Genomic DNA, 27356 nt, shown 5'->3' on the forward strand with positions numbered 1-27356 from the left:
GTTGAAAACGCCCGGTCGGGCGTTTTTGTCCGATTTTAAGAATTAAGGCAGAAAGTTCGCCCGATCGGGCGATTTGCCGTGTTCTAAACGCCCGGTCGGGCGTCGGCACTGTTTTGGCCAATTTTTCACTTATTTTGGGCCCTCTTCTTGGGTTTCCAACCCTAGCTATAAATACCATTTGTGAGACATTTATTTGTAGACTTTGATGTATGAAATTATGAAGACTCCTTTGAGAGCATCTCCCTTGTGAGATTTTTATCCAAATTCCTATGTGTTAGGTTGCTTGGTTTATGTTTAATAGACTAGATCAAGTATAGGTATGCATTTATGGTTGTGTAGTCATGAATGTGGAGCCAATGGAGTATTTGCTTTGGGTGAAAGTAGCCTAGGATTGCCTTCATCTTTTTGAGGGAGGTCATAGGTTCCCAAAGAGGATTCCTCCCTCTTTACACTTTCTTCTCACCTCTTTTCTCTCCATCAAAATCCATTTTGAGCCTAGTTTTTGTGGCTAGCTCAACTTATCTTTGTCTATCTTAACTAAAAATTGGAATCAAACACTAGTTTGGGTATTTCTTGGGCACATGGAAGGATTCCCTCACAAGGAACCTTATCACATTCACCATTCATTTTTCACATCATATTATCTCTCAATTCATCACCTACATCTTCCTCTCTCTCTCAATCACTCTCTAAATTCAAAAATGGACATGAACGATATCATTGCGGAAGCGGAGCGCGAAGAACAAGAATACTATCAACAATATTGTGTTGCCTATGAAGCCTATCTCGCCGTCGCTGCCCCTGTCCCTCCTCCTCGACCAACGAGATCAAATCGCCGCTACGTCCCTCATGACCGGGATGGAGCCCACGAAAGGCTCGTTGCCAATTATTTTTCCGACGAGCCGCGGTTTGCGGCAGATTACTTCCGGCGCCGTTTCTGCATGTCAAAACGGTTGTTTATGAGTATTGTCAACACATTGTCCTCCCGTGTTGAATACTTCCAATCACGTAGAGACACAATCGGTCGGCAAAGTCTCTCGGTGTTGCAGAAGTGTACTTGTGCCCTACGACAACTTACTACTGGGCAAACGGATGACATCTTTGACGAGTATTTGCATGTGGGTGAGTCAACTGGAATCTTGTGCCTCAAAAATTTTTGCGTCGGCATTCGTTCTGCTTTCGGTGAGGAATTCCTTCGAGCACCCACCACCGAAAATTGTCAACGGTTGCTTCATCTTCATGAAACAGTCCACGGATTTCCCGGTATGCTTGGCAGCATTGACTGCATGCATTGGAAGTGGAAGAATTGCCCGAATGCTTAGAGGGGGCAACCGTTAAGTGGCCACAAAGGCGGCGAGCCAACTCTTATCCTTGAAGCGGTCACCGACTACCGCCTATGGATTTGGCATGCATATTTCGGTGTTGCCCGGAGCCAACAACGACTTGAACGTGCTCTATTCTTCACCACTCTTCAATGATGTTTTGAATGGTGTAGCACCGGTGATCGACTTCACCGTCAACAAAAATCCATACCACATGTGGTACTATCTCGCCTATGGTATCTACCCAAGGTGGCCGACTTTCGTGAAGATGCTCAACAATCCGCAAGAACCGAAACAGGTTCTTTATTCGCAACGTCAAGAGGCTGCTCAGAAAGACGTCGAAAGAGCTTTTGGGATCCTTCAAGTCCGATTCAACATTGTGAACACCCTGGGTCGGCTGTGGTACACAAAGAATATTGCCGACATCATGTAAACGTGTATTATCTTGCACAACATGATTATAGCTGAAGAAGGACCGAGGGCGGCTAACTTTAACGACGAGGATGAAGCCGGAAGCTCAACCGCAATGTCTCCCCCACGCCGAGGTGTGCATACGATGTTGCGCGAGGGGATCGAAACAAGACACACAATACGATATACCAAAACCCACATTGAGCTACAAGAAGACCTAATCTAACACATTTGGGCGAAATTCGGCCACGGCTAGTGAGTTTTTTTAATTTTATGAATTTAATTTTTAATTTTTTAGAATTTTAATTATGTAATTTTTATTTTTTAGTAATTTGTAATAGTATTTCGGGTCTTTTTAATGCATTTTTATATTGTGAAAATATTTTTATCTAAATTGAATAATAGGAATGGTGGGACCCTTGAGCATGCTCTTGCGAATGAGCATGAATGTGAGTGTTGTGCTCTTTCCAAAGAACAGAGAGTAAAAGTGGGTTCAGGCCTACTTGCATGCTATTGCGAAAGAGTATAAATGTGAATGCTCTAACTATTTATTATCACAAGATTGAAAAAAAACGCCTCGTTTATAATAGGACATGGTCAGTAAATTTTTTAAAATATAAAAATAAAATGATGAAAAATTGAAAATTGAGTGCCCCACCACCATCACCTAGTACAGCTCTCCTGTCCTTTTCAAAGAATCTCAAGGAAATTCCCCCACGCATTTTACAATATTTTGCTGACTCTATCCATTCCATTAATAACAACTACTCACGAGGTGTGACTGAGTGTTCATCCATAAACTCCGATTCAATGCTACATTAATTGACAGATTTATTAAGGTTGAACCGATGCTCGACCATCGAAAAGATAATTTCACATACAGACTGAAATCTCTGACATTTCTTCACCCTTCTCTTCTTCTGTTCTGCGTAAAGAAGAAAAGAAGTGGTTAGCATTTCCTTTTCTTTCTTCCGGGAATCACATTTTCAAGTTTGAAAATCCCTTTCCTCTTTCTGTCTGTGGGGCTCATTGGTTTTATCTGCTTTTGCCGCTCATTCTCGGTTTTTCTTCTCTTTTTTTTTTTTTAAATTTTTTTGTCACTATTTATTTTTAGATAAAATATGGAGTAAAATATTCAACTTGTTTGCTGGTTGACCTGTCTTATTATGTTTATCATCCTCACATGCTCCTAAATTCACTCATCGTGATTGGGTTTAAAGATCTGCGTTTTATCTGCCCGCTCTCGATTTCAGGTACGATTTTATAATTTAAAAACTTCTTCTCTTCTAATCTCACCGATTCATTGTTGTGATTTCATCTGTCTTTTGTTATGAGCTTTCACTTCCTACTTTGAATTCGCCCAATTTTGCAAAACCCTCCTGGGTTTATTGAGTTTTTGCTTTGATGCTGAAAAATGCAGTGCGAATGTAACCAAACAAATTATGTATTAAGTGTTTTTTCTGCTTCCGGTTAGTGAAATTTTCGACCTCGTATTGAATAATTTTGTTAGCCCCAAATATGTAGGAAAATAGTCATGCTGACTGGTTTTTCTTGAATCAAAGAGCGGGTTTCATCGTATGATACTACTCCTTGTTTTGCTCAAAGCAAATAAATTGCATTTAATTTACCTTTACTTGGCCCCTTTTATGTATCGAGTGTTTTTGAGAAAATGTTAACTATATCTCAAATGGGTATGTTTCCTACTTGCTTTTCTTTTATATCTCTGTTGGGGCTTACAATTTTCAGTTATTGGAAGAGAGTGGTAAATGTCATTGTCGGTTGTGGTTTATTGTTTTCTTAGTCATCTAAGTTCTGCTGCTGTTTTGGCAAATGTTTTAGGTGCGCTCTTAACTAGATCTGTATGTTGTGTGCCATACTATTTCTTGCAACTAACGACGAACCACACTATCGGGAACTTGATGTTTCGAATTTTCTGCATTTGGCAGCTTTCTTTGTTAGCTTGATTTTGTGATACTCGAAGGTGGTGCGTCCTGTGATGTTATTTTCGGAGAGATCATAGACTAAAGCCGTCGCTTGCAACTGTGTAACATGGAGAACTATGATATATTGGAGCAGATTGGTAAAGGGTCCTTTGGCTCTGCGCTGCTTGTTAGGCATAGACAAGAGAAGAAGAAGTAAGGGGACATTGTAAATAGATTTTTGTTACTTTAATTGGAGATTTATGCCTCTCTTTTTGTTGATTTCCATGTGTTTCTTTCAAAGGTATGTTCTGAAGAAAATCCGCCTTGCTAGACAGACTGATCGTACCCGCAGATCTGCCCACCAGGAGGTGATGCTTTGTTTGAATTTTCTGAAATACCTTCTGAATTTGGAGACACTGTTTCATCATTTGATTATGAAAACTTCAAATTTCGGGTTACTTAGTGATAATGAACATGAGATATGTTTTAGTGATTCAAAAGTGGGAAATATATATTGGATTTTGTGAATATGATATGGAGTTGACGACGACTGCTAAAAAGTCTGAATTGTATGAGATATTGAGATGTGGTGAAGCACTTCCCTAACTTATGAAACGGTTGCTTGTATATAATTTTGTGGTCATATGGACTGTGGAGAAACACTTTTGAAATGGAAAAGAAATTGTTTCATTTGGAGTTTTTGTATCTAAGTAAGAGAATATATATGTATGTTTGCTTATCACTTGCCTGATTTCATTTAGTTATGGTTTCGATAACATTTTTTCTTGTGCAGATGGAGCTCATTTCAAAAGTAAAAAATCCATTTATTGTGGAGTACAAAGATTCCTGGGTGGAAAGGGTATGTGAGTCATATCAAACTAACAGATGAAATGAAATTAATTATTTTCCTGCTTATTTATTTACATAAAAATGTACAATCTCAGAACATGTGCTATTGTTGGAGTTAACATGGAATTTGAAGTTAGAATAAGTTTTGGGCGACCATGATTAGGCTTAGTAACAAGTACTAAAAATAATTAGTGTTTGCTACAATGTTTACTTACCTTTTTCTTGCTCAAGATTTTTTCATTATATCATCCACTTGCAGTCTAAGATTTCTGTTATTTTCAGGGTTGTTATGTTTGCATCGTGATTGGATACTGTGAGGGAGGAGACGTGTAAGTTGCTAATTCTAAAATTGTATTTGCAGATATTATCATACCTTATTTTGTGCATCTCTGATCCTGTTGCCTTTAATGATATATTAGGGCCGAAGCCATTAAAAAGAGAAATGGAATTCATTTTCCTGAGGAGGTTTGACAAAATCTCCTTCTGTTCTTTAGTATTTTCACCAAGCTTAAGTGTTAATAATTACATCTATTCATTGAATTACGAGCAGAAGCTTTGCAAATGGTTGGTTCAACTGTTAATGGCACTGGATTACTTGCACTGCAACCACATTCTTCATCGTGATGTCAAGGTATAAATTACCCATCATTTAACATATTTAGATACAAGAAACAGAATAACACATATTAAAAGGCTTCATCCATTTCTTCTCAGTGCTCGAATATATTTCTGACCAAAGATCAAGACATACGTTTAGGTAACTAACTATAATCATTCGTTGTCACTGCTACTTTTGATGCCGTTGTGAAACTTTTTAATACTACAAAAAGTCATCTGTTTTTCTTTTCCATTTTAAAATATGTTATTCTATTGTAATGTTTCAGGGGATTTCGGTCTTGCTAAAGTATTGATTTCTGATGATCTAGCTTCCTCTGTGAGTATAACGACGATGCAGACACAGATTCAGATTTCTTCATGATCTCCCTTGTTCATATGTCTAAATTATATTTATGCTATCCAATTGCAGGTAGTGGGAACGCCTAGTTATATGTGCCCCGAGCTTCTTGCTGATATACCTTATGGTTCCAAATCGGATATCTGGTCCTTGGGTAACTTCCTTGAGATCTCGCAGCTTTCAAACTTGCTACATTGTTTGGGTTTATTTTCTTGAAAGTTACGAATTTTAACATTTTTTCAGGGTGCTGCCTCTATGAAATGGCTGCTCACAAGCCTGCATTTAAAGCCTTTGTAAGTCAAATTCTGCTATATCTAAACATGTTATCATCGATAAAATTCGAATTTATGCAAATATTTGATGGATAGTCAGCAATTAACTAGATTGTCTATGTTATCATCTTTATTAGATTTGTATTGCATTCAATAACTAGAATGGCTCGAATGCCACCTTCATGAACAGGATATACAAGGTCTCATCCACAAGATTAATAAATCAATCGTTTCTCCGCTTCCAACCATGTATACCGGCCCATTGTAAGTCTGTTAACTCAAATATATTCATACCGGGTTTTCTAATACCACAATTTCTCGACAAGACGTTGTTTTCTCTAACTTGCATGTTTTGCCGTCTCCCTTTCCTCCAGCCGTGGGCTAATCAAGAGTATGCTTCGGAAAAATCCAGAGCTGAGACCAAGTGTACGTTCCAATTCTATGCTTTTTCTTCTGGCTATAACGTGCAAGAATATTAAGACATGGGTATCTGATTTCCTTGTGCAGGCTGCAGATTTGCTCCGACATCCACATCTCCGGCCATATATCCTCGATATCCATCTCAAGATGAACAACCCTAGGAGGCATACTTTTCCAGCTGTGCCCTCTGATGCCAATTTTGTCAAGAAAACGAGATTCGTTGAAGCTGATGCTGTCAAACGAGAGAAAAGGCTGTCATTTGGAAACAATAGGGCGTTGAATCCTAGCATATCTGGAAATGAACTCGACAGTCCTTGCTCTTCGAGAAGAGCACAAAAAACGTTCAGCCATTTGAATGATAAACTGTCCGACCTTTCGATTGGTAGTGTGGGTGATGATATTGGAGTGCAGAAGTTGGCGAACTCCACCAAGTTCAGTACTATCAAAACTTCGAGAACGACTTCTGCAAAGGCTTCTTTGAATCATAGAGGGCAGTCTATGACCCCATCAAGAATGTCGAACCCTGGCTCTACTCGTGAATTGGTTTGTGTGAATTCACTTTTTAGCACGATCTAGTTTCAGATAGTTGTGTGATTGATTCATTTCTTGACATATATGCAGCTTCCAGTGTCGCATACTCCAGCGAGAAAACTGTCCCGACCAGCACGCAGAGAGTCTCTTCCGCTGTCTACACGAGCTAAACCTAGCGTCGGTCTACTTGGTAGTGTGGATTCCCTGGATGTCTCCGTCAACGCTCCGCGAATTAGCAAGATGGTCGACTTTCCGTTGGCGTCTGCGGATGAGTCTCCGCTGCCAAGAAGCCGCCGGAGCTCATTCTCCTCTGCTCAGTGCTCGTACACCCCGCCATACAGTAGTGGCCGTTCCATCACGAAAGACAAGTGCACGGTCCAGATTCTCGACAGAACCTTTGTTAGGTCACTCTCCACTCAATGCCCGCAGTACAACGGGAGTGAGTGCTCCGAACACAACCCAGTCGGCGGCTCGTCGGCGGATTCTCGGCAGAGGAGGTTTGACACGACGTCGTACCAGCAGCGTGCAGAAGCCCTGGAGGGTCTGCTCGAGTTCAGCGCAACGCTGTTGCAGCAAGAAAGGTTGGAGGAGCTACAAGTCCTGCTGAAGCCGTTCGGGGAGGAGAAGGTGTCGCCACGCGAGACGGCGATATGGCTGACCAAGAGCTTCAAGGAGAACGCAGCGTGATGAAAACCCATATGAGATTAACAACTAACGGCAGGCAGGTAGGAACCAGCGTTATCATATGAACGTCTTCATGGGGAACGAAAAACTAGAGTAGAGAGCACATACTATTATGTAACAACTTGTCTTCATCTTTCTGTTTCTTAATCATAGTACTAATATTTTACCCATCCGTATGATTTAAAAAATATACTCACAAAATATACTAAGATCGACCCACTTTATTCACATTATAAAAAATAGAAACACATTTTATCTCTATTTAATTTTTTTTACTTAGTTCTCTCTCAACTCAATATACAACATAACACTAAAAATCTTGTGTTGCCTAAAATGAGGTCATACTCATTTGTGAGCGAGTAAATTTTAGGAAAGATATTTTCTATATTATGTTTTTATTCACAATTTTTGAAAAAGTTTTTGGTTTTAGCTTTGTGTAAATCTAAAGATAAAGTATTTTTCGCTCAAGAACAAACAATGGAATTGGTTTTGAAGTGCTATTAGAGCTAATTAACTATCTCATTTTAAAGTTTAGTGTAACATTGGAGATGATTAGGGTGATTGTTGGATATTGGTTCGGATTTTTGCCTAATTTGAAGTGATCCGAAAATCCAAATCTCAAAATTTGAATCCAAAACATGTAGGGTAAATAGGATTTTTTACTGATTTGAAGTGATCCAAAAATCTGAATCCAGACAAAAAATGGATTGATAGGGAGTAAGTATTTTTGTTGTGTCGAATTTAGAGTAAAATCTCTATTTAACAAGACATTTACAAAAAGAATGAATTCAAATACTCCCTCCGTCCACAAAAAATTATAGACGGCAAGTGTTTTAATGAGAAATTGATAAAGTAAGAGAGAGATAAAAAAATTAGTAAAATATAAGAGAAAGAGAGAAAAATTAGATAAAGTATGAGAAAAACCAAAAAAAGTGAATAAAATATGAGATTTTTTTTGCATTTTTAGAAATTGGACTATTTTTTGTGTGCTAAGCAAAATGAGACTTATATTTATTGGAGGAAGAGAGTACTATGGATTTAAATTAGAGTAAACTGCACCAAATAACCCTAACGGTTGCACTTCTTGCACCAGTGACTCATAACAAAAAAAATAGCACCAGAGGTGCCTAACAAAATATATAATCACAAATGAGGTTTTTTCGGACCATAAGAGCACCCGCAACGCGTGCCGAAACCGTTCCGCGTGCCGTTCCGCCGGAACGGTTTCGCCGCGGAACGCGTTGCGGCGCTGCATTCCGCTCCCGTCTCGTTCCCATTCCGTGCCGGGTGCCGACGGCACGTAACGCGGCACGGAACAAGCCGCCACGCGCCTGGGCGACGTGGCCGATCCCCGTGCGTGCGTGCTTCCCACTCGCCGGCCCGCGAGTGGGACACGTCAGCAATGACGCAATAATTATTTTTTTTTATATAAAAATCGAATTTTTTAAAAAAAAATTTTTTTTAAACGGTAACATTACCGTTTTTTTTAACTTTTTCTTAATTTTTTTAATTTTTATTTTTATTTTCTTATTCTATAAATACACCTAATTCATTCATTTTATACACAACTACACATCTATTCTTCCTACATCAACATCAATTTCTCTCCAATTTTCATATTCTATCTCTTCAAAAAATGTCCGGCGACGGCAATTACGGTGGTGGCGGCGCCGGAGGGTGGGATCTCAACGCGTTCGGCGATTGGGAGACCATGTACAACACACTTGGTGGTTCTGGGTCATCGACGCCGGGCACGCAGGGGTCGGCGACGCCGGGTGGGTACCAACCACCCACTTTCGATGTGGATGCCTACGCTCGAGGCTCCGGCTCGCGGCTTTCCCAGGGTTTGTCCCAGATTCGGGAGGATATCCCCGTTGAAACCACTCAGGGAGGAGGCCGAGGCGGTGGAAGCTACAGGGCTGCGTCTGAGGCACCCGAGGAGGATGAGGAGGAGGAGCCGGAGGATCTGGGCCGGCATCCCTACACCAACGAAGAAACAAAGGCGGTGTACACCGCCTGGCTCACCGTCTCATATGATCCCATCGTCGGCAACCAACAAGCCGCCAAGTGCTTCTGGGAAAAGGTCCGTGATGTCTACCACGAGACTAAGCCGAAAGGGGCCCGGAAGCGCAAATATACAATGCTTCGTGCTCACTTTGGCCGAGTCGATTTACAGGTCAAAAAATTCTGCGGGATCTACTCCACCGAAGCGGCGCACTACCAAAGCGGAGCTTCGGGCGCCGACATACTGAGGGCGGCTATGCGCGCCTTCCACCAGGACACCGGTGTACAGTTCAAATATGTTGATATTTGGCAGCTCGTCAAGGACGAGGAAAGGTGGGCCGGTGGTGTCCGCTCCAGCTCGGGATCAACCTCAAAGCGGACGAAGCACACGACGAGCGGCCAGTACTCGTCTGGTGACACCGATGCGCCCAGTGATCGTGGCACGCAGGAGGTTGGGGTTACGGCCGCCGAGTACGAGGGATCTAGCCGTGGGCGCCGTCGTCCGCAAGGGACGAAGGCGGCGAAAGCGGCTAGAGCGAGGAAGAGCCGAGGAGAATCAAGCCAGTCGGCCTCGGGATCGGGCTCACAAGGAGGCTCGAACACACTTATGGTGGCGTACATAACCGCCACAATGGCGGACACTTCCCGCTTCTCGTACGCCCAATACACGGCCTGGTGGAACGGAATTATGCATATGGCAGGACTACTTGGTCTTCCCCCTCCCCCTAAACCTCGACCGCCTCCGGAGGATGATTCGCCGGCGGAGTAGTTTTTTTATTTTCCCACGTTTAAGTTGTAATTTTTTTTAATATTGTGTGTTTTTTAATGAAGTATGTTTGTTTTTTAATAAAGTATGTTTGTTTTTTAATAAAGTGTGTTTATTTAATTTAATTTAGTTGGAAATAAAAATAAAAATTGAAATAGAATGAATAGTAATTTAAGGAACGGTTAAGGAACGGTTAAGGAACGGAGGGTTGCAGGTTCCGTTCCTTAGTTAAGGAATGGAGTAAAAAAGTACAGTGGGGCCCTCAAATAGTGGTTTAAGGAACGGTATAGGAACAGCGTTGTGGATGGCCTAACACTCTCAGCCCCTAAAAGAGCATTTTTGTCAAATTACCCTAACTTGATGATATCGCCCTGCATGCAACCTGACACAAGAAGCGATGATTTGTTAAAGTTGGTGTTCCCCTATTCGAGGAACAATGCAACAAGCCAGCAACCATTCGTCTCCTACACGCCACATTAGTAGTACTTGCATCGTTATTTTACCAAATTAAAAGTATTCCCTCCATTTTCCACTCTAGCTTTTTCACTCCACTTCACTCCATTTCACAATTATCAAAATAGTTTATTTATTTAATATAATTATTATTGATATTGTTTTTATTAATTATTATTTTATACTATCATGTTGTACTACATATGACATGCCGAGTTAAGATAATTAAGCTCACTACAACAAACATGCCAAATTATAAAAAAAAAAAAACAAACAGCCAAATTATAGCAGATATTTTATTGTTATATTGACAAAAATATTTGATCAACCAAATCAAACTGGAAAATTAAATAATAGGAGTATATTACATTCATTTGATATTCTTGATCAATTTAAGTGTGTAGGCGGAGATTAGGAGATATTTTGGCTAGTTTGAGTTGGATACTAATTCAGGAATGTAAGTCCTTAAACTAGCTAGTTGATCTCAGTCTTTAAATACTTAAACAAATATTTTTCTGTTTAACTTCTGCAGCTTAGTCATTATTTTTATTCTTTATATATACAGACCCTTTTAATATTAATTGACTTTGTTAAGATAATATTATAACAATAAGGACATGTTAATTGCAAAAAAAACGATATGCAACTGCTGATATATAATATAATTAATGTTATAAAGATAAATTTATGTTATGTATGAAACTAATAGAACCTAATTAATCAACTCAAAAGAAAACTTACTATATTAAGTTCATATTAAAATTTAGATGGACTTGTGTAATATGCAAGTGAGGGCAGGATTACGTTACGGTTAATTAACATTTTTTTAAAATCAAATTACAATATCCATGATTTTTTTAATCAAATCGCGAGTCTAGTTCTGTTTGTTCTTACTTCGTAAAAAATGAAATTTTAAAATTAAAATAATATTAAATAATTAGTACATATATCATTTTAACACAAATGCGATACAGCTTATAATATGCTCCACTCTCCAGGGATATAAGAGCATCCACAACCGTGCTCTTGCCAGCGGCACGGTTGTGGGCCCGGGCGGTACTATTCATGCCTGCTCTCTGGCAAGAGCACAACACCCATAACTGTGCTCTTCCGCAAGGACGAGCACAATTAATATAAAATTCAATTAAACAAAAACATTTCCATAATATTAAAATCCATTTAAAAACCACAATAAATATTACAAATTACAAATAAAATTAAAAAATACATAATTAAAATCCTAAAAATTAAAAATTACATAATTAAACTCCTTAAAATTAAAAATTACATAATTAAAATCCTAAAAATTAAAAATTACATAATTAAACTCCTAATAAGACTACGCATCCGGCGGGATCAACCTCAATTGTTTTTGGAGACCTTTTATCATGGTCTTGTGTGTTTCAAGTTGCGTGGGGGTCATAGATGACCTATCGGCCATATTGAGTTGGCTTAAGAGCATCCACAGCGAGTTGTTCGGGGGTAGAGGTGGCACATAGGGAGCGGGAGCGGCTTCGGGAGTGGCTTCGGGAGTCGAGCCGCGACGACGGTTGGCCGCCGCCTTCTTCCTTCCTTGGGGGCGGCGTTGGGAACCGCTCGGTCCGGCGTCGGGGCTACCCAAGTTAGCTCCGGCGAGTTGGCTAACCACTTCTTCCGAGCCGAAGTCGGATAGGGCTACCGACCTTGATCGTTTGGAGGAGCCGCTAGAGGAGGATGTTATCGTCTTGGCCGGACATAGTGATGTTCTAGGGTATGAGAGAATGAAGATGAAAATGGATATGAGAGAATGGAGATGAGAATGAATATTGGAGAATGATGATGAGAGTTGTGTAGTTTGATGTGAATTTTTGGGGTGAAATTGGGGGTATTTATAGATGAAAGTGTGTATTTTTGGGGTAAAAAAATGAAAAAAAAATTTAAAAAGGTGTAAAAAACGGTTATAAACGGATATATTTTTTTGGGGAAGTGAAATTTTTTTTTATCGTTTTTTTAATAAAAAACCGATTTTTAAAAAAATAAAAATTAAAAATGTTTAAACACAACGGCTATGCCGTTAACGAATTGGAGCGTGCCACGTGTGCGTCCGCTGGCACGGACGTGCTCGATACATCGAGCAGCGCCGTGCCAGCGGCGCGAGCGCAGCGACGGCGGATGGCGTCCGTGCCAGCGGCGCGGACGGCGGTGGCGACGGACGCCACCGCTGCGCATGCTCTAAATAATAATAACACGACGGTGCATGTACCTAAAATGAGAGAAATGAAATGAATAGAAAAATAGGAGAGATAAAGATAAATTCACATAACTTATCACTTAGCATCATTTGAAATATGACCCTTAAACCATTGAATAGACAAGGGTGTGCAGGTAAATTATAAGTCTGTAAAGGTCAATAGCATGTCTGTCAATTTGTAGAGAGGTGTGCAAGCTTCAAGAGGATCCGACAAAAATACCCTTTAAGCTATTTGAGCATTTTCAATTGAAAAACGACTAAAAAAATCTCATTTGTGATTATATACCCCTCTGGTGCTATTTTATTTTATCATGGGTCAGTGGTGCAAGTTCGGCAAAAATTAGGATTATTTATTCTTTTAAATTAAGGTAAGTGAGAGCACATATTTGGTCTTTCGATATTCAAAATCTAATAAGAATCTGAATTTTGTTGGGCAATCACTTAGAGCATCTCTAATGGTGGTGAGTGGGCCGGTTAGCCGATTTTCGGCGCTCCCCGAACCATTGGAACCGGCGAGCGCCATTTCGGCGAAAAAATCGGCTAGCGCTGGCCGATTCGCAAGCGCTCGCCGGTCCGCTCGCCGCCATTGCAGGCTTAGGACCGGCGAGCGAATTTAATTTAATTTTTTTAAAAATTTTCGAAACACTATATATACGCAATTTGCAAGTCATTTTCATTAGCACCATTTGTTTTAACGAGTACTCTCTCTATCTTAATTTCTGTACAAGATCAACAACGGGAAATGGAGAACAACAACGAAGGTACTCCAGTGACGAGCGGGTCTCAAACTCCCCGGTACCCGTGGGAGGTGGATGGGGTCCAATGCCCGGGTACTACAACATGTGCCCGTGGCAGCAGATGATGCCCGGGATGACACCCGGGGGGAGTATGCCGGGGGGTTTACCGGCTATGCCGGGGTGGGGTCCCGGGATGCAGATGATGCCGGGGGGAGGGTATCGGCGACGCATGGGACGCCGGGGGGGGGGACGTCTATCGCCCCAGTTTTAATTTTTCGACTGATTCTTCGCACACATCGACCCCAACGGAGGCGCAGTTCACGCAATATGAGACTTTCTCCTTAGAGGAGTTGGGGTTTGATCTTCTCGGTGTTCCGAAAACTCCAGTTCAAACAGGGGGAGTAGGGCGGGGTCGGGGCCCCGCAAAGAAGAAGGGCAAGGGGAAGGACAAGAGGGTCGACCAGTCGTCGCAGTCGGTTGAGGACGACCCCTTGGTGCGGAGGAAGTGGACGGACGCAGAGAACGTCGCGCTTTCCAAGGCATGAGTGAGTGTCTGTGATGATCCTCTGACTTCGAACAATCAGAGGATCGTCAACATGTGGGCCAAAATTGCTGCAGCCTACATGAGATTTTGTCCGGAGGGGAGGCCGCGCACCGGGGTGGAGTGCCGGAAGGGGTGGGACCGAATCAGGGCTGGGGTCTCCCGATTTTTGGGCTTGTACGCCCACGCCCTCCGCATGCAGAGCAGTGGCCAAACGGAGGATGACTGCAGGAGGATAGCGGAGAAAGCCTTCCCCAGCCCGGGTTGTATAGGGAGTTCACTTACTGGAACTGCTACGAGGACTAAACGACTCCGAGAAGTTCCGGGCAGGTGTCGACTCTGGCTGGCCGAAGAAGCAACGACTGAATTATACCGATGATTACAACGGCAGCAGCGGTGGTTTCCACGACCTCCACGAGGATGCGGAGGAGCTCCCATCCCCGCCATCGTTCGCTCGCCAAACTCGCCCGGTTGGTCAAAGGCGGCGCAACGAGAGGCGAGGGGGGGTGCCGGGGGGGGTCCCAGGAGTTACAGTCGGCACCCCCCTTGGCCAGTCGACAGAGGATCTCAAATTCTTCGCGCGTCAACAAAAGCGCGCTCAGATGGCCAAGACGTTAGCCGAATGGCGGACGGTGACGGACCCCGAGGAGAAGAGTTTTCTTCACGCAATGATCGTGAACATGCGTGAGGATTTGAAGACCGGGGGGCACCGGGGGGTTCCGGCGGATACGGAGGCGGCGGCGACGGTGACGGTGGCGAGGGGGGTGACGGAGACGAGGAGTGAGGCGGAGGTCCTTTTTTTTAAATAATGTAATTTTTTTAAAATTAATGTATTTTTTTAATGTAATTTTTTTTAATTAATGTATTTTTTACTGTATTTTTTAATTTAAATAATATTATTGAATTTTCTCGTATCTGTGTCGTATATTTAATTCTGTATTTTGTGTGATTATCAATTATTTGTTTTATATAATAAGGGGTGATGTGGCTAGGCTATTGATGGGCTATTTGCTTGTCCTGATAATATGGGATGAAATTTTTTACTGCTTATGATATGGCAGGAGGAGTTTGTGGCTGGGCTATTGCTGGGCGAATTCCATTGGAGATGCCCTTAAGAGCACCCGCAACGCGTGCCGTTGCGGTGCCTTATTTCGTTCCGGAAGAACGGAACCGCGGCGGCACGCGTTGCAGCTGCCCGTGTCGTCGCCATTCCGTGCCGGTGTCGTGCCGGGTGCCGTTCCCGCGAGACGCGGCACGACACGTTCCGCCACGCGCCGAGGCGGCGTGGCAGCCTCCCATTCGACGCGTGACGCCCACTCGCTGCCCCGCGAGTGGGCGTCGTCACGGTGACGCAATAATTCAATTTTTTTATTAAAAAAATTCGAATTTAATAAATAAAAAAAAATTTGCAACGGTATTGTTACCGTTTTTTTTTGCCGTTATTTATTTATTTTTTTACCCATGCGGGAAATTGGTTCGACCCCCGAATCCCCCGGAAGCTCAACCGCAAGTAGTCCGCCTCGAAGTGGAGCGCGTCCGTCTATACAAGAACGGTTATCTATTCGTGCAAGGACACGCGACTCTAGCGCACACACCCAACTCCAACAGGATCTAATTGAACACATTTGGACAAACTTTGGCGGATGAAATTATTAAAATTGTGTACTTTTATTTTTTAGGATTTTAATTGTATGCTTTTTATTTTTTTAAGTTTAAGTTGTAACTTTGTTTTAATGTTGTGTGTTTTTTAATAAAGTGTGTTTGTTTTTTATTAAAGTGTGTTTGTTTTAATTGAATTGAGTTGGAAATAAAAATAAAAAATGAAATTGAATGAATAGTAATATAAGGAACGGTTAAGGAACGGAGGGTTGCAGGTTCCGTTCCTTAATTATGAAATGGAGTAAAAAAGTACAGTGGGGCCCGCAAATAGTGGATGGCCTAAGCAATCCAAAAATATAAACCCTTCGAAAACCCCAAACCTAAGTGGTGTTTGCAGGTTGATAGATGGAAGAAAATGAAATCTTGGAACTCTACCACCTTCAATACGCCGATCTCATGGCGTTGTCGTCCCACCAAATTCCCACATCAAACGATGAAATTCAACGCCTCGCATCAATTTCCATATCGATAATGCAAAGCCTCGGCCGTAACGGGCCGGGCCTTCTCTCCATTACCGGTGTTCCTGCAGCCCAAACCTCCCAAACTCTGCTCCCTTTGGCCCGAAAGCTCGCTCTTCTCAGAAACGATGATCGGAAAAGGATTCTCAAGGTAATAATCAAACCTTTACTTATTTCATTGACTTGATCTTAATTTCTTAAGCAACCTCGTAGGATCATAATCTGGGGAGCGATGTTCCGTTGAAGGATTTGAATAGAACCGTGTCTTCTTTTGCAATGCAAATGAAGTATGATGATGACTTCAAATTTGGATTTGGGGATAGGGCAGTGTCTAAAGAGGTTGAATCAGGGGAATTTAAGGATCTAGGGTTTGCATTTCGAGAATTAGGGTTTTGTATGATGGAATTGGGGCTTTGTCTTGCTCGAGTTTGTGATCAACAAATTGGTGGGTGTGAGCTGGAACAGAGCTTATTGCAGAGTGGTACAGCGAAAGGGCGGTTGATACATTATCACTCTGTTGCTGATAATGCTGCCATCAACGAGGCGGAGAATAGGAAGCGCCGTAGCAGGGTTAGTTTGGGGGAGAATTGTAAATCTGATTATGGTGACGATGGTAACTCAAAGCTGTGGCAGCAGTGGCATTACGATTATGGGATTTTTACGATTTTGACAATGCCAATGTTTATGTTGTCGAATGAAAGTGATGAGCGAGAGTGCGACTCTCCTAGTGGCCATACGTACCTGCAAGTCTTTCATCCTGAGATGAACTGTGTGGTTATGGTGAAGGCGCCACGAGGGAGTTTTATTGTTCAGGTGGGAGAATCAGCAGATGTGTTATCACGGGGGAGGCTTAGAGCTACCCTCCATAGTGTTTCAAGACCGGACAAGATGGAGAATTTGAGCAGGGAGACTTTTGTTATATTTCTACAGCCGGCATGGAGCAAGACGTTTTCACTTGCAAACTACCCCGATGAACATTTAAGATTAGGAGGTCAGGGTACAGAGCTACGTGACGAGGAAACTTGTAGTGCTAGGCATGAATTGAATGGATTGGCTCGGAAAATTCAGGAGATTGTTCCTCCCCTGTCTTCACGCTTGCGCGATGGGATGACATTTGTAGAATTCGCGAAAGAAACTACAAAGCAATACTATGGTGGTAAAGGTTTGCAGGCTAACAGATAGGTAAGTAACTCTCTTCATACTAATGCGAGTGACAACAACCGAATCTAAAATAGGAATATTATCGCATCAGTTTCTATTGCTTCGGATGTATTTTGGCTTCAAAGAGAAGTTATGCCAGCAGGCTTCCATCTCTTATGATCTCTTTGAATTTTTTTGAACTTATCTTTGACAAAAGTGATTTTCTTCCCCGAATCATTTGCCAAATTGCTGCATTTTATAAACTCTTGTTCCATCTCTTGAAATTGTTTATACTCCTTGGACATGTGTGGATATGCACCTGCAAAAAAATGGTAAAATGTGGCATGTATACATCCTTCCGCCATTGCCACAATTCGTTGACATGATCAATTTTTTTAATACCAAAACCTTCAATATATGACGACAAAAAATACTTTTGCTCTCGAATTTCTTGCTATTGCACTCAAAATAGCCCCCAGGCCGATGCTCAATAATGAAATGTACCTCGTTGGGAGAGGGATACTTGCTCGATGTACGTGTCTGAGTAATATCATATCTATGATCTATCCATTGCACTACTATCAGACTCCAACAAAATGAGATTGCAATTCCAAATCTTCTTCACTGTTTCTGAAGTAGCTCCATAATATTATTAGTGTACACCTTAGCAAATTGTGATTCGCACTTAAACTGAATCACAATTTGATACAATTTGCTAAGGTGTACGCTAATAATATTATGGAGCTACTTCAAAAACAAGTATCTCATTTTGTTGAAGTATGATAGTAGTGCAATGGATAGATCAGTGTTGTCAAAATGTCGTTCGGGTCGCTCGGGTCGCCCGGGTTGCCTGGGTCGAGACCATCACCGCCCCAACATGGGTGGGTTGATCGAGATACAGGGTCGCCGCTGGGTCGCCTGGGTCGAGTGGGTCGCCTGGGTCGCCCTAAACACATGTTATCTCTGATTTTCTCAAATCTCTCACATGTTTTCTGTCTCTCTCAATCACAATTCTCTATATATATGCATGCACCACATCAAACTTTTCAAACCTACTTTCTACACTTTAGAATTCGGCCTCTTCACTCCTAAACAAATAAACAATTCAAAGATCTTTTGCTGCCACCCTTCATATATTCCTTTGTTTTGATATTTTCAGACAATGGTTTCAATTATCTATTGTGTTATGACTTATGAATTGTTTTGATATTTTGATCATTTCTATTTTCCATTTTATCTCTATTCACATGAATTGCGTCTACATTTATATTATTTGATGTATTATAAACATTAGAGCAATATATTTATTTTATTTAATATTAAAAGGCAAAAAAATTAACCTAGCTTTGTGGGTCTCTCGACCCCGTCGACTCGTCGACCCGCGACCCGAATTTTCACCTCATCGACCCGGTGCGCCCCGCGACCCTAACAACACTGGGATAGATATGATATTACTAAGACACATACATCCATACATTGAGCAAGTATCCCTCTCCCAACGAGGTACAATTCATTGTTGAGCATCCACCTACTGGGGCTATTTTGAGTGCAATTGCAAGAAATTCGAGAGGAAAAGTATTTTGTGTTGTCATCAATTAAAGGTTTTGGTATTCAAAAAATTAATCATGTCAACGAAAATTATATTTTGTGGCGATGGCGGAAGGATGCATAAATACCACATTTTAGCATTTCTTTTGCAGGTGCATATCCACACTTGTCCAAGGAGTATAAACAATTTCAAGAGATGAAACAAGAGTTATATAAAATGCAGCAATTGATTCGGGGGAGAAAATCTGTTTTGTCAAAAATAAATTCAAAGAGATGGAAGCCAAAATACATTTGAAGCAATAGAAATTGATGAAGGTGATATTCCTATTTTAGATCCGGTTGTTGTCACTCGCAAAAGGATTGTTCAATTTAAAGATCCAGCTGAAAATAGGAAAGGTCGTGGTCGAAGTGGAGGTTGTGGCCATTCTAGTTTTTGCATTATAAGTTTAGTTGGTGGTATGGAATTTGAATTGGTTACTTGAGACTTTTCTGATATGCTTTGTTTAGTTTGACAGAAACAATTTATTTTTGTCTTGGAAATCGAAACATTTGTTTTTCCATATGTTATTGATATCACAGTTTAAGTAATTTGGTCTTGATATCTTTGGAAGAGTGTACCTAAAGTTTTATTGATGTTCTTTTGAATATCAGTTTACTGCTTTTGTGTTTACAGGAAAAAAAGCTAAGAATGAATTCATTTTTGCATTTGTTGAAACAAGTATTGTGTGGAGTACATAATATAGACTGGGGGAGTTGATACAGATCCTCTGCTAAAGCCTCTATCCCACTATATACCTCATGCATCCATATCTATCATCCACTACACACCCTAAACTGCATGCCAATTGCCACAACTCCATTTTACCCTCATCCTCTTCCTCACCAAGGCCAAGACGTGATGTTAGACGTCCACGTTGGAAGATTACATTTAGATTTGCCTATCTTTGTATTTTTATTAATTAAATGTAATAGAGTCAGGCGAAGTATAAGCCCCTTTCAGGGTTTTCTTTGTCGGTTCTTTTCCAGATTGCATAAAAGGGTCCTTAGATTTTCTATTTAAACTCTTGCGAAGGCCATTAATTTTTATCAGCAATAGAAAGTATCGTTCACTTATCTATCTCCCTCCCTCTTATCTCTCTCTTTATTACCTATTCCTCTGCTACCGATCGCGACCACCTGACCTCTGCTAGCAGTAACATTGTCTCGAGCAATCAAGAGATGCTTGCTCTCAAACGAGATCTTCACTGGAAAATTGTATCCGTTTACATCCACAGGTGATGCTGAAGATGAAGAGCAGGCACGTGGGAAACACCTTCACCAAGAAGCGTGATGTAGATTAGAGAATTGTTGTAATTTATGGTATGTGCTGATGTGGTGGTAGATGTTGTGGCCGGGGAGGGACTTGTAGGCGGTACGAGATGTGGACGCAGGGCGTGAGCATGAGCTGCACCATCTTGTATAAATTTTAATATAGGTGTGTGCTTCTAAAATTTATTATGGCGTGAGCTGCACCATCTTGTATCTGACCAAGTAACATGAACATGGTATTATTTGGAAAGCCGAAGACGAAACAATGACGAGATATTGATTAATATACTTACAAGTTGAATATGGTCTCGCAAAACATGAATCTGGTTGTAGCATTTTTCAAAATTTATCCACCAATAGGAGTTTTAATTTTATTCCGGCTCTAATTTTAATAAATATGAGATGAAACGGTTAGTGCAATGAAGTCTCATTTTTATACAATTAATTTTATAAATAAATCGAGTGCAATGAGTTATAGAATGTGAGTGTAATAACAAGACAGCTATCTGAAATAAAAGCAATGCAACATATCAAACTAAAAACAATGCAATAATACAATCAATTTCTACTACCAATACATTTAATTACTACTTTTGATAATTGTAAGAAAATGTAGAGGATGTCCAAGTAGAGCATAATCGAAGCCCAAATGTATTGGTTGTAGGTGTACCGATCGGACAAAGTATACGTATCGATTATGATGTAGGAACAAAGGAGGAGTATGAAAAGCCCGTTGTACAACATTGTTGAGATTTTTCCCAATGGGAAAAAGATCTGCACGAACACAAACACGAACATTATATGTCTTTAGTCAAGTCAAGACTTCAGTAATACAAGAAATATCTTGACCTGGAATATGATCACAAAGGGAATGAGGAAGATGAAGTCTTCGCCTCTCCTCGCTGCCCAAAATGTGTACAGCGTAAGAGATACCACCACGGCCAGTGTCGCGGCCGCTTCCTCTATTATTATCATCGTTGGTTTTGGTGACAGATTAGATTAGATATGCAAGAAGTAAAAATGATGGATTTGATTTACTTGATTCATCTCAAAGTGAATACTCACCACTAATGAATGACACTACAAGGCCAGCAAGTAGTCCTATAAAGAGTGTAAATATGCAAAGCAAAATGAAGTTGATGGGATGGTCATCTTGGAGAGCATAGAGCAACCCCATAACTGCGACATAAAATATCATACTAATGCGAGTTCAGATGTGCATCGACACATATTAAAATTAAACGCTCTTATTTAAGAAAAAATAAAGTTTCTCACCAATGAAAACAGCTATTAAGATGACTGCGTAAACAGCCCAGCCAGCCCAAGTGGTTCCGAAGAAAAGAGCAACGGATTGGTGGTCCGCGACGAAGGCTGCAACCGGATGGTGGCAATGAGTTGAACGGCGAGGATTGCGTATACTTTACGAATAAATGCCCATCGCAGCTGTGGGTTTTCTTCCATAAATGAAGACAAGAGAGCCGCCTCAATATCATCACCTCTCTCGTTCGACATTTTCACCACTGATCAATGGAGTATTTCCTTCTGATGTTCTAAGAGCATGAATTCAGAATATATATAGCCAGAATAAAAATTAATTTGCTAGCACAGCTAATGTGAACCTCCAAATTAATTAATGCATAACTATATATTAGAATAATATATTGAATGTTGGTCCTACAATACAAGGGCTATAACCACTTTTCAATTATATATCAATATTTTGCACTCCTAGTAGTTAGTATACGAGCAAATTACTTTAAGGCCATGTTTGGTTGCCAGGATTCTGTCTGGGAAAGTAATCTGATTCCTTAAATTTTAAATTCCTGTGTTTGTTTCCGTTTTTAATCAAACTGGGAAAGTAATCAAAATCCTGAAACAAAGAAAGTTAGTACAACTTTCCAGGATTCTGAATCCTAACTTTTCTTAGGTATTCTTTTTCCCAGTTTTGGGATTCTTACATATTTAATGCAATATAGTACAATTTATTATTATTATTATTATTATTATTATTATTATTATTATTATTATTATTATTATTATTATTATTATTATCATCATCATCATCATCATTATTGTTATTATTTATTACAATGTTTTAAAAATAATTTAAAAGTATAAACCATACTTAATTTCAGGATAATAAATAACTATAATTCAAATTATCATAATTATAACTATATTATTAATATTTATTTTTATTTTTATTATCATAATAATAATAATTTATTAAATAATTAAATATAATTATAATTATATAATAATATAATAATTATTAATTTAAACTATCCATCGTAATAATAAATAAAATAATATAATTATTATCATTTGTAATTAATAATTTATTAAATAATATGTATTATTATATTTTATAAATAAAAAATAATAAGTATATTTTTAGTTTAGTGTTTAAATCAAATATATACTTTCAAATCTTGATATTTTCCAAACACATGAAAGTAAAGTTATTAGAAATCATATTCCCGGGAATCATTTTCCCAGGAATCATTTTCCTTACCAACTTTACTTTCCCGCCAACCAAACATGGCCTAAGAGTTAAGACCTTTTCATACTTGAGTTTCGACCTTAAACTATCTTATTTTCAGAATCAAAAGGATCTCAATTCTAAATTTGACATGTATGAAAACATTGATGCATTAGATATCTAATTTGAGTTATTGTCACTAGTTGTTTTAAATTTGACTCTATGAAAACATAGAGGCGCGTGTTGCCAAGCATGATTTTGATTAATCACGTGAAAGAACATGAAATATTGGAAATTTTATGAAAAATCCAACTTCCAATCATTTACACGAATTCAACTAATTCAAGCCATTTCAGATCTTTATATATCGTGTGATAATAATTTATTTGAGCGAGTTGTGTAATAAATAGTCTAACTCAGCATAGTTCATATGGAGACATGGTTGGAACTAGGGCTCGGGAAAAATATCGAAAAAATGATATATCGCTCGTATCGTATTGAAAAATATCGAAAAATTATCAAATTTTCAGTATATCGTAATTTTCGATACAATACGATACCGTATCGTAAGTTTTCGATACGATAACGATATGAATTTCCTTATATCGCGATATATCGTTTTATATCGAATATACGATATATATCGATATTTTCGATATACCGAATTATATTGAAAATCAATACATATTGAATTATCGATATATACCATAAATTCAATACATATTGAAATTATATTTTTCGATATACATGTATTTGAAACGGTACGATATTTCAGTATATCGTATCGATCTTTGATATATCGTTCTGAACGGTATATCGAATTTCGGTACGATATATCGAAATATCGATACGGTAATGATATTGATATTATCCATATCAAAAGTTCGATATATCAAAATTTTCGATACGATAACGATTTGAAATATCGATATGAAACTCGACTCTAGTTGGAACTTGGAAGTTCCTAATTCAATTTGATGCACCCCATGTTCCACAAGAATATGCACTTTTGATTGGATATGGATTTTAATGTACAATTAGTAAAGTAAGAGATATGTGTAAAGAAAAGGTAATTAAAGTATTTTTAGTGGAGAATGGATCACACCTCATTAGAGAGAAAAAAGTTTTCAAAATTAAAAAGTGCATATTCTTGTGAAACGGACTAAAAAGAAAATAATGCATATTCTTGTAAAACGAAGAGAGTATATTATTTGCCTCTCTCAACATTGTAACAACCAATATATTAATATTAAACTAGATATATATGCACATGTGGCATGTATTTATAGTGATGAGAACACAATCAACTGAAAAAGAATAAAAAAGGACCCAAATATTTGTCAATAATTCAACTTCAATCATCTACACAAATCAAGATTCAACCCTCCCTTCATCTACACTCACAAGGTAAACTTTCTACACTTATCCATATAAGGACTTTCAACCACATTTTAACTATCAGCATCTTTGAACAGTGCCAACAAATGAAGGAAGAGGTTGAGGATATCCAAACATAGACAAATCGTAGCCAAGATGAACTCGTCGTAGCTGAAACGCTTGATCAGATCATCGGCGTCATACACAATGTAACCACAGAAGATTATGGATACCAAACACCCAAAAATCATGTCACTAGTCTTACCAAGAGGGAACATAATCTGCACCACCTCCAATGTTTTTAGATTGTAATCACAACATATTGTTGGAAATACTGCAGCCTTTACACGGGCAACCCTTGCTATTACAAAAAACACAAAAACTGAAAGGTAAATGAAACAAAGTAAATACAATAAAAAGGACCAAGATGCAAACTGTAGTCTTCTTCAAGTCGAGTCGAGGTGACCCTCTCTCCGCAGGACGAAATACGCCCCGGCTAGTGCTCACGGATTGGCGTAATGTCCCCAAAGATGAAACGACTTTCCTCCTATCGAGTTGAAGCACCTCAAACTCGTAGGCTCCGGCGAACTTGAATTGGAGGCGAGAACCGAACAATGCGATGCTCCTAAGATGCGAACTAGAATGCTTGAGCTAGAGAGAAGAGAGAATGATTGTTGGTTGTCTGTTCTCATCTCCCAAAACTCCATCTATTTATAGGATATGTGAGCCTACATGAAGAGTCATGGCATTAAGGCATCACATAATGCATTTGGAGAAGAAAGGCCAAAGGCCTAGCCTTTTCAAATTTTACAAGTTTTCAACAATCCCCCACATTGGTTAGAGCACTGCAAGCTCAAACCAACACAAGACGTGTATGAATGCATGCAGACTCTATTGCTCAGTTCTCAAGAAACGATACTGTATTTGGAGAGGTAACTTGTTGTTTTGAACCTTCCATAATCAACACTATCGGACATACCGGCGGGCTAGTAGACGCGATGCCTTGAACTATTCCTCCTTGGTGTATGCCTAGTCAATAGCATCAACACAATATTGTCTCAACTCCATCAGTTCTCACGTTTGTGTCCGTTTCGGCCATGGAACACCTCTTTGGAATTCATAAGTGACTCACACACACGAAGCGGCCTCACTTCTCACTTACATAGGTGATTCTTTTATGAGTATCCTGCCATACTGCATCTCCTTGAGATTTCAAGAATCATTAAAAGTCAAAAGACTTAACCTCTTACCACGTGCAGGTTACAACACTCAATGCTTTCTAAAGAATGAGAGAAGATTAAAATCTTCTGAGTGTTACAACTAGATTTGTATAGCTTCGTTTTCCCATTGAACCAATCCCATGGGATCTCCAATCGTATGGTTGGGTTACCACTATACTCATCTTTTAAGATGTGGTTTTCAGTCCCATTCCTTTTAGCAATTTATGCATTTGATCACGGTTTAAACCTATTGTTAAAGGATCCGCTAAGTTATCCACTGACCTTACATAGTCAACTGAGATAACACCACTTGTGATCAACTGCCTTACGGTATTATGTCGCCGACGAATATGTCGAGACTTACCATTATAAAAGCCACTTTGTGCTCTACCTATAGCTGTTTTGCTATCACAGTGTATCAATACTGCGGGCACTGGCTTCTTCTAACATGGAATACATTCTAGGAAATTTCTGAGCCACTCGGCTTCTTCCCCTGCTTTATCCAATGCGATAAACTCAGATTCCATGGTGGAACGAGCAATACACATCAGTTTCGTTGATTTCCACGAAACAACACTACCCCCAACAGTGAACACATACCCACTTGTCGAAAATGAGTCTTTTGAATCAGAGATCCAATTTGCATCACAGTACCCTTCAAGTACTTGGGGATATCTTGTGTAATGCAACCCAAAGTTAAGAGTATACTTCAAGTATCTCAAAACTCTACACAGAGCTTTCCAATGTTCCTTACTTGGGTTGCTCGTAAATTGGCTCAACTTGTTTACAGGACAAGCAAGATCAGGTCGAGTACAGTTTGTGATAAACATCAAACTTCCTATGACCTTTGCATACTCTTCTTGAGCAACAGAATCACCCATATTCTTGCTCAGATGGACATTGAGCTCCAAAGGAGTCTTTGCTGGCTTACAATCAAACGAGTTGAATTTCTTAAGCATTTTCTCAACATAATGAGATTGCGTTAAGGCAATTCCCTCATTAGTCCTCAATATTTTGATTCCGAGAATCACATCAGCTAGACCCATATCTTTCATATCGAAATTTCTTTTCAACATGTTTTTGTCTCGTTAATAATGGCACTATCGCTGCCCATTATCAACATATCATCAACATACAGACACACAATAAAAAACCCGTTATCTGTGTTCTTAATGTAAACACACTTATCACACTCATTGATAGTGAATCCATTTGCCAACATCACGTTGTCAAAATTCAAATGCCATTGTAATGGTGCTTGCTTCAACCCATATAATGACTTTACCAGTTTGAATACTTTACGCTCTTGCCCAGGCACAACAAACCCTTCGGGTTGTTCCATATATATTTCTTCTTCCAGATCACCATTCAGAAATGCAGTTTTCACATCCATTCGGTGAATCTCAAGATTGTGCAAAGCAGCAATCGCTAGAAGCACCCGAATGGAAGTGATTCTCGTAACAGGTGAATAGGTATCAAAAAAGTCATACCCTTCTTTCTGCTTAAAGCCTTGGACAACTAGGCGAGCTTTGTACTTATCTATAGTACCATCGGGCTTATATTTCCTTTTCAGAATCCACTTGTACCCTAAAGACTTACAGCCTTCAGGCAAGTCTACTAACACCCAAGTGTTATTTCTCATGATGGATTCAATTTCACTGTTGATAGCTTCTTGCCACCACACCGCGTCAGGGCCAGACAGAGCTTCCGCCAATGACTTTGGTTCGTCATCCAACATAAAAGTTATGAAGTCAGGACCAAATGTTTTAGCAACTTTAACTCTTTTACCACGTCTTGGTTCAACATCCTCAGGACTTGACCTCGTCCTTTTTGGAGGATTAGAACTAGTGGATTCATCCATCATTCTTTCACTAGAACGATCCTCTTGCCTCTTGCAAGGGTATACATTCTCAAAGAATATAGCATTCCTTGACTCAATCGTTGTTCCTTCAGCCACGCCAGGCACAGCTGACCTATGGACTAGGAAACGATAGGCACTACTATTAAGTGCATGGCCAATAAAGATGCAATCGACTGTTTTAGGGCCTATTGCAACTTGTTTCGGAG

The 27356-nt window shown here is 39.8% G+C and overlaps 2 protein-coding genes and 1 pseudogene across 5 annotated transcripts; 2 read left to right on the forward strand and 1 right to left on the reverse strand.

The window, feature by feature from the left end:
• Positions 1-2537: 2537 nt before the first annotated feature.
• On the forward strand, positions 2538-7536 carry LOC121762934 (serine/threonine-protein kinase Nek2-like). Of its 2 annotated transcripts, none has more exons than XM_042158960.1 (15): positions 2538-2986; positions 3680-3868; positions 3957-4023; positions 4449-4514; positions 4787-4833; positions 4924-4969; positions 5055-5135; positions 5219-5261; positions 5389-5438; positions 5532-5613; positions 5703-5752; positions 5922-5995; positions 6106-6157; positions 6239-6694; positions 6773-7536. In XM_042158960.1, exons 2-15 carry the CDS (start codon positions 3783-3785, stop codon positions 7367-7369), a joined length of 1797 nt encoding a protein of 598 aa, XP_042014894.1. In that variant the 5' UTR covers positions 2538-2986; positions 3680-3782; the 3' UTR covers positions 7370-7536. The 2 variants fall into 2 exon arrangements, with proteins under 2 accessions (XP_042014894.1, XP_042014895.1); XM_042158961.1 differs by lacking the exon at positions 2538-2986 and adding an exon at positions 3057-3572.
• Positions 7537-16098: 8562 nt separating this feature from the next.
• On the forward strand, positions 16099-20477 carry LOC121760228. 3 transcript variants are annotated; one of them, XM_042155873.1, is made up of 3 exons: positions 16099-16365; positions 16428-17396; positions 20177-20477. In XM_042155873.1, the coding sequence occupies exons 1-2, from the start codon at positions 16102-16104 to the stop codon at positions 17394-17396; spliced, it is 1233 nt and encodes a 410-aa protein (XP_042011807.1). In that variant the 5' UTR covers positions 16099-16101; the 3' UTR covers positions 20177-20477. The 3 variants fall into 3 exon arrangements, with proteins under 3 accessions (XP_042011807.1, XP_042011806.1, XP_042011805.1); XM_042155872.1 differs by lacking the exon at positions 20177-20477 and adding an exon at positions 19576-20019; XM_042155871.1 differs by lacking the exon at positions 20177-20477 and adding an exon at positions 19236-19505.
• Positions 20013-21387, reverse strand: LOC121760427 (annotated as a pseudogene).
• Between the last annotated feature and the right edge of the window lie 5969 nt (positions 21388-27356).

Source organism: Salvia splendens, chromosome 13, assembly GCF_004379255.2.
Source record: "Salvia splendens isolate huo1 chromosome 13, SspV2, whole genome shotgun sequence".
In the NCBI taxonomy this organism is placed as follows: Eukaryota; Viridiplantae; Streptophyta; class Magnoliopsida; order Lamiales; family Lamiaceae; genus Salvia; species Salvia splendens.

Coding starts and splice junctions, on each gene's coding strand:
- LOC121762934 (XM_042158960.1), top strand. CDS start 3,783: ATGGAGAACTATGATATATTGGAGCAGATTGGTAAAGGGTCCTTTGGC. Junction 5,614..5,702: donor ATCGGATATCTGGTCCTTGG/GTAACTTCCTTG, acceptor ACATTTTTTCAG/GGTGCTGCCTCTATGAAATG. Junction 5,996..6,105: donor ACCATGTATACCGGCCCATT/GTAAGTCTGTTA, acceptor CCTTTCCTCCAG/CCGTGGGCTAATCAAGAGTA.
- LOC121760228 (XM_042155873.1), top strand. CDS start 16,102: ATGGAAGAAAATGAAATCTTGGAACTCTACCACCTTCAATACGCCGAT. Junction 16,366..16,427: donor ATCGGAAAAGGATTCTCAAG/GTAATAATCAAA, acceptor GCAACCTCGTAG/GATCATAATCTGGGGAGCGA.